At 47.0% G+C, this 13,586-nt stretch overlaps 1 protein-coding gene across 1 annotated transcript; it reads left to right on the top strand.

Annotated features, from left to right (window-relative positions):
* Positions 1 to 4,655: 4,655 nt before the first annotated feature.
* On the top strand, positions 4,656 to 13,150 carry F2R (coagulation factor II thrombin receptor). The gene is made up of 2 exons (XM_032097165.1): positions 4,656 to 4,908; positions 11,670 to 13,150. Exon 2 carries the CDS (start codon positions 11,714 to 11,716, stop codon positions 12,869 to 12,871), a length of 1,158 nt encoding a protein of 385 aa, XP_031953056.1. The 5' UTR covers positions 4,656 to 4,908; positions 11,670 to 11,713; the 3' UTR covers positions 12,872 to 13,150.
* The last annotated feature ends 436 nt before the right edge of the window (positions 13,151 to 13,586 follow it).

Genomic DNA, 13,586 nt, shown 5'->3' with positions numbered 1-13,586 from the left:
GAAACGCTCTGGAAGGAATGTCTCCTCCCCAGAAGTCAGGTTTCAGCACTCCCTCCCCCACCAATATGAAAGGAATTTCTTGGATAAAAGTGAAAAAACCTATTTATTTAACAAGCAGAGTGCCGGCAAGGCACAGGAAACAAATGAGTAATGTCAGATAATAAACTTTCTCGATGTGGAAAAAGCTGGTGGATTCAGAGTTCTTTTCTGTAGCTGGCTCGGCCCCTCCTGAGGTCCGAGGCCAGGATGTGGCATCCCCGCAGCCTCCCTGCCGGTCCACAGGGTCTGATCATCTGGTTCTCGGATCACAGCTAAGCCGAACAGTTCCAGAAGAAGTAGTAGTTCTGGAGGATTTTGGTATGCCGCTGTAGGAAAATTTCTTGGCTCAGCTAAGAGGCTGGCTAAAAACAGGAAGGTGCTCTCTCAGCTCTGCAGTGGTGAGAACACCGGGGAGTGTGTGAGTCCTTGAATACAAACCGCGCTGAAGAATTTGTCCAGCTTCTCTCCCCCCTCGCCTGGACCCAGCTTAAAGCTGCGGGACCCATTTCTGGGCAATAAGCAGATGGTAGGGGAATACAGTATTATCGTAAAATCACCCCAAGACAATGGTATGAGGGTCTGATGTTGGGGTCCCTCCCCCTGCCATGTAGCCCTGGGAGAGGGGCCCTGGAGGGGAGGCACGGGGTTTCCCTGCCCCTGCTCAGCCTCGTTCCCCATTGGTTGGTTTGTGTTCCCCTGCGCGGGCAAGGACCCTCGGGTCCCGTGACTGGAACAGTTCCTCGGCAGAGCCCCGGCCACGCGGCTGGAGAAATAAACATCTCTGAAACATCTATCAAGAATCGGTCCATATATATTTCTTTCCCACGGGCCTCCTTGTTTGATACATTGTGTTACAGTATCCCCACTGTAATAAATGGTGGAGAATTGCGAGCAGAACTATCCCTAAGCGACTGATGTGTGAGTAAAGAAACTTTGGATTCCTCTTCTTGTTTTTGTTTTGCTATTCCATATCTAAACTATGGAGGAACGGTGGAAAGACTCTTGTCTCTCAGAGCCACATATGGACATTTATCTTAAACTTGAAAAGATTCTTGAACAACGATTTGTAAATTTTAGCTTAATTCAAGCTCAAAAAAGAACTGAAACACTTCCTGGCATGGTTGTTTAAGAACTTTTTCTACGTTTCTTGGGATTTAATTCTTACCAAAGACTTTTGGAACACCATTTGGACACAGTTAATTTTTGAGTCAAAATATATGCCGATGGAAGAATATTTTCGTGAATATTATTTAATTACCGAGACTGTTGAGCAATGTCAGCTGTGTCTTGGCGAAGGGAAGTGTGCCTCAGGGACCGTGCAGCCCAGGCCACGTGCACCGAGCGCTCTGCGAGCAGCAGCGAGGCAGTTCCCGCGCGCGGGCGGAGCCACGCGAGCCGCAGTGTCGGTGGCGGAGTGAGGCACGGCGGGACCCGGCAGTGCCCGCCCGGCCCCGCGCAGCGCGTGGTGGAGCGAGCCCCGGGAACGCCCGACCGAGAGGGGCGGCGTGTGGGCAGCGGCTGGCGGCAGCGGCGGTAGAACGGAGCCGCACCCAGCCGAGATGCGCGCTGGAGCAGGGCGCGGGGGGGTCGTCGCTCGGGGGCCCGGCCGAGATGTGGGTACAGCGCCCGGCATCGGCAGTGCAGCTGTGACCAGAGGAGGTGACGCACGGAGAACTGAGCGGCGCGGCCCGGCCCGGCCCACGCAGCCCCGAACGCGATCCCGGGAAGAGCGTGCAAGCACAAGCAGCTCCGGCAGCCCCAGCAGCTCCGACAATTCCAACACGGGAGCAACCAAAAGAGAGAGCAAAGATGCAGCAAGACAGAAAACAGCAGCCACTCGGAAAAAGGAAAAGATCATGGTAGCTAAGATCTTAGGGATAGTAAAATGGTATAATGTTAAGCAAAATTATGGTTTTATAACAAGATGTGGCAACCAGCAAGACATATTCGTGCATAGAACTGCTATTAAAAAGAATAACCCTGAAAAATGCTCCCAAGCCTGGGAGATGGAGAGGTGGTGGAATTCAAAATTATACGAGGTAGAAAAGGGTTAAAAGCATCACAGGTCACTGGACCTGATGGTGTTTCTGTAAAAGGCAGTATATATGCAAAAAATCGTAGTCATGTTAGACAGTATCTCCATATAAGCCCCCCCCCACAGTCTCCCTTTCCTAATCCCACCTTTCCCTTTTACCCTATGTCCTATTACCCCCAGTGTATTCCCAATCCGTTTTTTCATCCATGGTTTCCCTCATAAAACCATACCTTTGCCAATTGTTTCCCCAAAAATCCCTTTCCAATGCCGAGTGGGGGATGAAAAGGGGAAGGGAAGAAGTTAAACCCTCTCCTGCCTCAGTTTCCCCACAAAGCATGCCCGGAGAGTCCTGTTTCCCTTCTGTCAGCCCTAAGATGTTCCACAGAATCTGTTTGGACATTTAAAGACTCAGGACGGTGGCTTGTTTTGTTTTGAAACTGTTCTTGTTATGTTTATCCAGTTGTTTTCATTCTCCTTTTATTAAAATAAAATGGGTGAGGTGTTGGGGTCCCTCCCCTGCCATGGAGCCCTGGGAGAGGGGCCCTGAGGGCACCGACACGGGGTTTCCCTGCCCCTGCTCAGCCTCGTTCCCACTGGTTGGTTTGTGTTCCCTGCGCGGGCAGAAGGACCCTTGGTCCCGTGACTGGAACAGTTCCTCGGCAGAGCTCCGGCCATGCGGCTGGAGAAATAAACATCTCTGAAACATCTAGCAAGAATCGGTCCATATATATTTCCTTTCCACGGGACTCCTGGTTTGATATAGGCGTGTTGCAGTATCCCCGCTGTAACAGTTCACTGCCCAGAGGTAATCAATAGCTGCCTCCCACTGCTGAGTTTGAGGATCCTTCCAGGTCATCACTGATCTATTGGATGCTCTGGACACATCTGTAAAAATTGTCACCGCTTCTAGAGGTTGCCTGCTTCTGATGCCTTTCGGGAACAGAACAAACTGTTCCTGGAATAATTTATGAGTAGGAGCATGGACTGAAATCTGTCCCGTGTAGCTATCTAAAGCTATCTAAAGAGTTCCATTCTCAGCCAGTAGCTGCTCAAACATCTCTTTGGTCAGTGTTCCGGTTTGGCCAAATCTAGAAGTATATCCTTTGAGAGAAGGCACAACCACCACTCCCCCACCAGGTTTGGGAAAAAATAAATTTTCTTCGAAGGAAAGTGAAGGAGATAAAACTATTTATTTAGCAAACACACGGGAAAGGAAAATAATGCTAAATAATAAAACCTTTCACTGTGGAGGAAAAACCTGGGAAAGTGTTCGAGTCCTCCCTTTGGTCTTCTCAGAGCTGGGGCTTGGGCCAGGGCCAGGCCCTCTGTGCCCGGTGGGAAGTCCTCCCCATGTGCTCTGATGTTAAAGCAATCAAGCAGTCCAGTAGAAAAGGGAGAAAATCCGAAATTCCAGGGAAAGAAAAATTCAGCTCTCAGTCTCTCTCTGGAGAACAAAGCAGCTGAGCCACTGGCCAAAAAAAACCTGTTCTGGGCGCAGCAAGCTGGGTGCTTCCTCCCTCCCCTGCCACAGCTGGGAAACAAAATTATCTCTGTGACCTTGAACAAGCTGCAAACTGCTTTGAAAAAGTTTTGCTCAGTTTTTTCCTTCCCCCTCTCAGGCTCAGTTTAGAGGCATAGAAAGGCACAAAAATTAATTTCTGGGCATAGGCAGCGATATGGGATACACATCATAAAGTGACCCCAAGACAGTCAGTTTGGTGGAGGACAATTTGTCCTGCTCCAAACAGACCAGCAAGTGGATGCATGAAAAGTCACACCCAGCCAGTTCCCAAAGCCTCACTCGAGCCTTCCGAATTAACTGGGCCATCAGTTCCTGGCCCTTAGTGATGGTTTTGGACCTTGTGTTGCTCAGAAACACTCACTCGAAGATTAGGAGAGGGTCTTTCTCGCCCCGGTCCCACTGGAATATGAGCCCACTGAGGTGGGGCAACTTTCCCATTACAATGAATTTGAAGGGCAGTTCCAATTTGCAACGATGCGCCTGCCTCTCATGCATCTTAACCTCTACCTTTTCCAAGGAAGCCCTTGCCTCTGAGGTCAAGGTCCTAGGAGAACTCAGCTCCTCTTTCCCTTTCAAAAAATTGAAAAGGGGCACTAGGTCTTTGGTGGTAATCCCTACCCAGGGCCTGATCCATCCTAAAGTGCCACACAGTGAGTGGAGGTCTGGCAATGTTTGGGGATCACTTTTAATGGCCAATTTTTGAGGAACAATGGTCCTCTTTAGTGATCTCCAACCCCAAATATTTCTAAGGGGGCATCTTTTGAACTTTGTTTTCCTGGAGCATGAACCCAGCAGATGTCAAAACATTGACGACTTGGTCAAGGGTGTCCTGAAGTATATGGTTGTTGGGAGCTCACACTAGCACATCATCCATATAGTGCAGGATGATGGCTTCCCTCATGGTGGCACGAATCGGGGACAGCAATGAGGCGATGTACCACCGGCAGATGGTAGGGGAGTTCTTCATGCCCTGGGAAGAACTCGCCAGTGGTAGCGCTTCATTGGGGCTTCTCGGTTGGTGATAGGAACCGTGAAGGCAAACCGTGGAGCATCGGCAGGGTCCAGAGAAATTTTGAAAAAACAATCTTTGATATCGATAACAACAAGATTCCAATTTTGGGGGACCATTGCTGGGGAAGGCATCCCTGGTTGAAGGGGCCCCATGTCCACAATGACTTTGTTGATTTCCCGAAGGTTGTGGAGGAGTCGCCACTTGTCCTTCCCCGGCTTTTTGATGACAAAAACTGGAGAATTCCAAGGGCTGAAAGTTGGCTCGATGTTTCCTAGAGCCAACTGCTCCTCGACGAGTTCGGTGAGCGCCTTCAGTTTCTTTCCTTCTAGCGGCCACTGATCCACCCAAACAGGGAAATCAGTTGTCCAGTCTAGTTTTTGAGTGGGGTGCTCCGCAGTGGCCACAATTAAAAATCCCGAGGGGTTTTCGGGATCTCGAGTCTTACCCCCCATTGGGACATGGCGTCCCGCCCTCATAGGGGTGCCTGGTAATCAGTCACGAACGGGCATAGAGTAGCCAATTTCCCGTCCAGTCTCTAAATTTGTACAATGCTCTTTGATATTTATGCCAATTTTGTCCCTCCGATACCCTGGATTTTTCCTGCTACAGGTTGCAATTCCCAGTGTGACGGCCATTCCCCGTGGGGAATGATTGTGACATCTGCCCCCGTGCCCAGCAGGCCCTCCAAACAGATAGTGTCATTGCCTTGCCGGACATTACAGTATATAATTGGTTTACTTTTTCCCACCACTTCTGCCCAGTAGACATCTGGTGTCTTGCTGTCTACTGGGACTCCCAATGGTATGGGGATAGCCTGGGCAATGACTTGCTCCTTGGCCAGGTAGAAGGGTGGGTTAATACATCGTGCCACCAGCAGAAGTTGTGCCAGGCCATTCATGAGAATGGCCAGGCACACTTCTAGCTCTTGAGGTGTGTGCTTTGTGTCTCCAATGGCCATGTACTTACAGTGTTCCCCTGAAGGCACCAATCTTCCTTCCAGCAGTTCCACTGTAACTACCGTCCATTGATCTGATCGCCACAGGTGGTCCGTTGCAGTCTTCAGAGACAGCGATGGTTGAGGGTGCCAGGTTTTGCTGGGATCCCTTGCTGTGGAGGGAAACCCTGTACAAGAGTCACATCCGATATTGAGGTCACATCCGGTGAGAGTTTCTGTCTTTAATTTCTCCCCACTCCCTGCAGTTCCTGCCTCATTTCTATCATCACGCGAGGCAGGACCAGGCTGTGCACCTAGGTTTTTTTTGGTGCAGCCCCAGGTGCCAATGTCATTGGTGCTCTTCCCCCCCCTTTCCCTTGCTGCATCTGTTGCCCTTTTGGGGCAGAACTTAGCAATGTGCCCCACCCCCAACAATAAAAACAGACGATGTCCCCTCTCAGTCTCTGCGATGTCGGTGTTTGTGCTGGAGCTTGTGGATGGACCGCCATGGCTGTTGGTGGAACAGGCCGCTGAGGTGGTGGTCTGGCGTCCATTGTGGAGGCCTTCTTCATACAGGCCTCCACGAGCGCAGGGAGCGTTGGCTCAGGGTAGACTAGCAACCTGGCGATCACTGTCTTGCATGCTTCGTTGGTGTTCTCTTTGGCTACTCCGAGGATGATCGTTGGGTGCATGGCTTGGTTCTCCACTTGTCTCTCCGCCTGCGCTCTTATCTTGTCCGCAAACTCAATGAATGATTCGTTAGGGGCTTGTCTAATATTCAAATAACTCTTGGGGGCTTCTGGGGTAGGTGCGGGAAGGGAAAGGAAAGCCTTTCCGCTGCCACCATGATTTTTTCTAGGGCAGCCTTGGGTAAAACCCGGGCCTGCTCCTTAGGCTCTTTGTAGTCCTCCTCACCACACAGGTGGTCTAATGGAAGAGCCAATTCATCGGCATCAACAGCCATACTTCGGTCTCTCCAAAGGTCCAGAAGGAGTGCCTGCAAGGACCACTTCCATGCCTGCTCCCACAGCATGTATTCAGTGGGGGTCAGCAGGCATGCAAACAGGTCCTTGATGTCCCAAGGGACTAGGTCATTGGAGGAAAAGGTGGCCTTAAGAAGCCCTTTAAAATACTCACTTTTCCTCCCAAACTCTTTCTGGGCCTTGCAGAGCTCTTTTTTGTTTCAGTAGGAGAAGGGCCTCCATTCCCGAAGGCCTCCCCCTACCCCACCAAATGAAACTGGTGCGGCATGGTAGACTACTCCCGGTTCTGGGTTCTGGGCCCCAGGCCTGCTGCATCCAGTCCCAGTAGTGTGGGAACCAGATGTCGGGGCGTGGGAACAGGAAGTCAGAAGCAGGGAGGTGGGGTCAGTGGAGAAGGGGGAGGGAACAGGGGAAAAGAACCAGGGCAGGACCAGCTTCCGCCCCGAAAAAGGCAGATTGGTCCTGGAGCACTTCCCACAAGGGAGGGGCTCAGGGTCCTGGGAAAAGGGGTGTGGTGAAGGGCAGAGAGGGAGTTCCGGGGAAGTGGAGGCAGGGGAGGAGTTAGGAAGAAGGGAATTTTGGGAAAAAGAAGCAAAAGGTGGGGCCTGACCCTGCAGTCCCCTCCATCTTGTGTCCTTCGGGGGCCATTTTGTAGATTGGGGAGGGAACAGACTGAAGGGTTAGGGAATGGATAGGGAGACGGGAAAGGGGTCCAGGATGGGCGAGGGGAAGGATAAGGAGATGGGTGCGAAGGTTGGGAAGAACGAGGGTAACACGGGGAGGGACAAGGGGAATAACTTGAATCAGGGGTGGAGGAATCGGTACTGGGGATACTGAACCAAACAGACTTTGGAGATGGAACTGGGGTAGAGGGCTTAAGGATAGAAGTCCTGGCCGGCAGGCCCTGCCAACCAAGACCAGGGGGCTGGGGGGTTTGCGAGGAGCCAGGGAGACTAAAGTCTTGCCTACTCTGTGCTTTGTGGGTTGCTCCTCAGGGACCACCCAGAGAGGGACTAAGGGAAGGGGTAGAAGGGTTAGGGAGAACTGGGGACAAATCAGATGGCTCTCCTTCCATTATGAACTGCTCCATAATTGTGCTTCAAATTAAAATATAAAGAGAGATAAATTTGGGTACCTGGGTGTCCCCCTCATTAGTTTTTTGTGTGAGCGTCGCCCCCACCAAGTTCCAAAATGGGAGCGAGGTCACATACCCTGGGGACACCCTAGAGTAATAGAAGAAGAGCCACCTTACAAACGGTTTTAACTTTCCCTTTTCAAACTTTTTCCCCCCCGCCTCAAGGAGACCCACAACTTGGAAATAAACTCCCTGCTGCTGTGCCGACAAACATGCACCCATGACTGAAAACTTAAAAACTTGGGGGCCAACCACTCACAACTAAAAAGTATCGGCAACAGCACCTACCCCTACCCACAGCAAAACACAAACTTAAAAGAACGTAAAAGGGTCCAGGAGCACTCAGGGGTACACACTCTCACCCCTCCACACAATCACTATGGCCCCACTTGGGTCCCTTGGCCAACAGGGATACTCACCACAAGCTCCAGGGGACAAGGGTACTACAAGTAGGGTCCCTGGACATGATCCCTCCGGCGCTGAGGGACTACCGTGTCCATCCCCGGGAGCGCCACCTGACAAAAGTGGGTCTGCTCCTACCGGGGTGCTGACGCACCAAACAGATGTAGAAAACAATCCTCTGCATGGGGTCTCGGACCCTCGGGGAGGCCCCACATTGGGCGCCAGCTGTCGCAGTGACCGCTATCTTCAGCCTGGCCAGCACCTGTGGTGTGCGGCAGGAGTAGGGAGCAGCTGAAGGCTCAAGGCTTTAAAGCTGCTCCTCTGGAGTTCAGCTCTGCCCAGGGGAGCTGAAGCTCCAGGTGCTGCGGCTGTCAGCAGCCCTGATGAGGGAGAGGATAGAAAGTTGCGGGGAGGCTTGCCTTTGGATACAGTTTCAGGTTTATTGCCCGAGGGGAGTCCAAAGAGCACAAGCACCGATCAGATCTGTGCAACAACTTATAAAGGGAGGTGTTACAACGGGGATGACCTGACAGGGGACCAATAGGGGTCTTTGGGGGAGAGATATGGACAGGGATAGACATTTACGTGGACCAATAGTCTTGAGGGGTGGAGGGAAAGGGGTCACATGCCCCAATGGAGCATCCAGGTTTAGGGGATTTCCAAGAGGGGAGGTATCTGAGGGGGGTATATCTCAGGGGATTGACAGGGACCATAGAAGGGTAATTAGGGAGGGCTTGGGTGACAGACACAGAACAGTCCAGAACTCCGGGAGGGGTTTGGGTGGTTGATAGGGAAGGTGCCAGAACAAGGGGAGAGGATAACCATTTTTGGGAGCACCGGGGGAGCATCTTGGATCTGGGACAGACCAACTGGGAGTAGAAGTGGGGAAGGTAGGGACGAACCATTAGGGTATAAAGAACATACAAAAATACGATAAAAATATCGCATCACCACAAGCATGGAGGTGATGTTGACAGAATGAAGGTTGAGTTCAACTCTGAACTTAGAAAGTCTCTGCTTACACAAAGAACACCTAGTTGTCACCAGAGTATTATGCCAGAGAATTTTAACTGAACTTAAATTACTTATAAATTTTTTTGTTCCAATTTACTGTAATAGGATGCTATTTTTAGAAAATTTTTATAATGGAGTAAAAGTGACTCTAATCCTTTCATCTGATAAAGATGTAAATAAGATGTCTCCAAGAATTCAGGATATAATTAGCATTATCAGCAGTGTTCAATTAATTGTAAGCAATAGCTAAGACAAAGGCTGGTAGTTAGTAAAAGGCACCTGACCCAATCATAGCATATTTTTCTTGTAGCCTATTTTTATACTGTTCTCAGTTAGGAATTAGTAATGAGAAGTGGTCAGGTTATCACCGAGGGCATCCACGCTAAGTGACTTGACCTCAGTCATTAAGGGTCAGTGGCTCTTACTGAGTTGGATTGCTAGTTCTCTAAAGCGTGAAACTGTAGCACAGCTCAGGTCCTTCAAAGTTCAGGGACACTGGGATGAGAGAGGTGCTGGTGCCTCAGTTACCATGTCATGCAGTGATAATCTTGGCAACACAAGTACCTAATGCCAGGCTTTACCTTCCCTCTCTTCAAGTCTGTTTATATCTGTGTTCCCAAAAACATACCTTCCTCACATGAAACCATGTCACCTCTTTGTTTGGTTCTCCACACTGTTCTTCAGTGATGGAGAAAGCAAAAAGAACATGTAGACCTTTGGGGGACTAAAATCATCACTGTCTTCTCTTTCAATTATTTTCTGGTTTAGAAATACATATTCTTAGCATTCAAAGTCTTGAATTCATAAAACTTTTGTGTTGGAGATACAATAAGTACAGTTAACAGATTTTTTCTTCACTTTTACTGTTGTCTTTACCATGGAGACAAGCTTCTGGGCATAAGAAATCACGGGGATTCTTTTCACTCAAGTATAGTTATAATCCTCCCAAAAGAGATGAAGACCAGTGGTGTCATTTGTGACACTTCTATTGCAATGATCATTAAATACAGAAAATCTCCTAACTCTGATGTCAGCCACAGGCTGAAGTTAGAGGTGTTGTACAAGAGGACTTGTGCTGCAACTTAACCACCAAGCTAGGAGCTGACTCTTTGAGCCATCCAACTGCTTGGACTAAACTTCTAAAGAAGTGTTAAAGATTAAGGCTCTATAGTTCTGCCTGGTGTTCATGTTCTCTTTAAAAAAACAGAGTAGACCCTTGTATAAATGCGTTTAGTGCCTTCTGTGCAAACACTGAATCTCTGTGTGTGCTTCTGTAATTTCTGCTTCAAACTAAATCATTCCTACTACAGTCTGTGTAACAAGCTCCCAGGCTGAGATTCTCATCCAGCATCTTTTGTTTTCTGACCGGCAGAGGTTGCAGTCTAGTCACTTTGCATATGAAAACTATTCTCTCAAACACTTCCCTTGTTTTGTCTCTCTGCCCCTAGAATGCTGCTGTGGCACAGCATGGTACATAAAGCACAGCAGCTTTAAAAAAAAATCACCAAATTGCCTTACCAGTCCTCTAATCTCCTCCCATATTCAAGTCTGAATTTCACAAAAATCCATGCTGGGTAGGGCCCTTCTCTCACTGCCTGTGCACAAAGGGAGGTAACTGGCTGCTTAAAGCTGCAGCCACTCCTCTCTTTGCCGTCTGCTTCCTTCAGAGGCTTTGGTTAAAAAAATTGGTTTCAGTTACTATAGAACAAATAATTGCTTCCAGCAAGCAGCACCTTACACAGGTGAATAATTCCCATGTACTTTCAGCTCACAGATCTGAGCTAAGACACCCTCATTTTTATTTTAATTGTCTAGGATCCAACAAAGGACCAATTGCACAGCCAAAGAGGTGACCAATTATTTGAGTTGTTGTAACTTTCTCACTTCTGTCTACCCACAGCACACTTGAATTATCCTATGCCAAAGCAGATTAAGGCAAAACTGAAAATGACAGTCTTAAAAATATTTCTCCATACAAACATCTGTGGCTACCTCTCTGTTACAAGCAAAAGTTTGATCCACATCTACCTTGAAAACTGCATGCAGACTTCTGCCATCTCTCTTGATGGGAGCCTTAGGGTTAAGTAAGATGTCTCCAGAGCACACAGAAATATTTCAAAACCATGATGTTCTAATTGCACTTTTACTTTTTGTGATTTTGGCTATGAGTACTTCTAGTGGGAATTTTGTGTATGAGTACTAGTATTTATGCCAGCATCTCATTTCTTACAAAATGTGTGAAGGGTCTGGCCTAGACAGTTCAAGGGTGGCAAATTTCCTGTTGTGTTTGTGTTAAAGTTGCCTAAAGGGAGCATAGATTAGATTGGATCCTTATGTATAGCTAGAATCACTACTAATAAAAGCTTTCAAGCTAAGAGATAGGAGACAAAGGAGGACATCTTACCCAAATTTGTAGCAGGAGGAGCTAAAATAAAATGGCTGATCTGTGGGCAACCTGTGCTTTGAATCAGAAATTAACCTTATTACTTTGTTTACCTAAAGTAATCTTAGTTTTCCTTCTTGAAAGATGTTTTCACTTCTCCATACCATCTAAATATTGGCTTATTAATCTTAATACTTTCTTACTTTTCAGGCTTTCCAAATAACAGCAGCATACCAGGCATCAGAAGTTTTTCCATGTTTTTTTCTCCCAGTGAGCGGGATGATCTTATACCTGTTGATGGTGATACTGAAAATGACTTGGAAGTTGGACCAGGAGCCACCAATCAGACTGGATCATTCCTACCTGAGCAGCGAATGATGTCAGTTCAAACAGCAAAATACCTCACTAGTCCGTGGCTGACACGTTTTGTTCCTTCAGTTTACACCGTAGTGCTTGTGCTGAGTCTTCCTCTGAACATTACAGCGATACTTGTGTTTCTGAAAAAGATGAAAATTGAAAAGCCAGCTGTAATATACATGCTGAATTTGGCCCTTGCAGATGTTCTGTTTGTTAGTGTGCTTCCATTTAAGATTGTTTATCACTTTTCTGGAAATGACTGGGTTTTTGGGCCTCAGATGTGCCGTTTCATCACTGCTGCCTTCTTTTGCAACATGTACTGCTCAATAATGCTTATGACGAGTATAAGCTTTGATCGCTTCTTAGCAGTGGTGTACCCCATGCAGTCCCTGGGGTGGCGTACGCTAACTCGTGCCTCACTGGTTTGTTTCATCATATGGCTTGTAGCGATAACCGGGGTTATACCTTTTCTCCTAAGAGAGCAAACAATGGAAATACCGAAGTTAAATATAACTACTTGCCACGATGTGCTAAGAGAATCTGAACTTCACGGCTATTACCTTCACTTCTTCTCTGTCTTCTCTTCTGTGTTTTTCATAGTGCCATTCATAATTTCTACTGTTTGTTATGTGTGCATCATTCGCTGTCTTAGTTCTTCTACCATTGTTGCAAAGCAAAACAAGAAGACACGTGCCTTGCTCTTGTGCGTGGCTGTCTTTTCTGTTTTCGTTATTTGCTTTGGACCAACAAATGTTCTCCTCTTAATTCATTATATCCATTTTTCATATGACAACAGCTTAGAGTATCTCTACTTTGCCTATTTACTCTGTGTCTCTATCAGCAGCATTAGCTGCTGCATTGACCCCTTTATTTACTACTATGCTTCTTCTCAGTATCAGAGACAATTTTTCAGTCTCTTCAATTGTAAAAAGACTTTTGATCCTAACAGTAGTAACAGCAGTGGCCAGTTGATGTCTACCACTAGTAGTAGAAGGGCTACGTTGACTACTAATGTGAATAACAGTGTCTACAGGAAATTACTAGCAATGCATTGAGATAATGTGTCTGATACATGTTTAATTTTTACACAATTGCAGACAAAAAGAAGACTCTTATATCCAAGAAATGCAAAACCTTTAACCAGGTTGTTGTATGATACATAGCTTCATGGATCTGTTATAGTAATGCACAATTCAAATTAAAATTCTGTTTGTGCGTGTGCATATAGGTATATATATATATATGTATAGTATATGTAAATAGGTTAATGTAGAGGGGAAAAATAATTTCTAATAGTTGTTGAGTGTTTTTCAAATAAACTTTTTTCAGACAAATCCTTTGCTTTGTTCAGTTTATTGTAGAAATCCCATTTTAGTATTTTGAACTGTATCTATCAGGTTGAATAAATTCTTATATGTGGAACCACTCCATCCATCCAGTAGTTCCTGAAAAAAAAGTGAAAATATCTTTCCAGGCTTTTTATTTTTCACTTATTTGTCATTATTTCTAGAATTATCTATAAACCTATTTTCTTAGCATTATTTTGTATCTCAGGACACTGAAATTGTTAATTTTATATTTTTATATATTCGACTTCAAAACAGTCTGTATGGTTTTCAGAATGTGAGGAATCAAAAACCAGCTATTGCTTGGTGCAATGTGTGACTTGGGAGAAAATTTCCAGCAACTGGAGCTAGCTTATCCTTTGGTGTTCCTACCATTAGCGTATGCTAGGCATCTTGGTTAGGAATGTGGTATTTTTGACAATTA

This window comes from Corvus moneduloides, chromosome Z, assembly GCF_009650955.1.
Source record: "Corvus moneduloides isolate bCorMon1 chromosome Z, bCorMon1.pri, whole genome shotgun sequence".
In the NCBI taxonomy this organism is placed as follows: Eukaryota; Metazoa; Chordata; class Aves; order Passeriformes; family Corvidae; genus Corvus; species Corvus moneduloides.
This window is presented reverse-complemented; position numbering and strand designations above follow the sequence as displayed.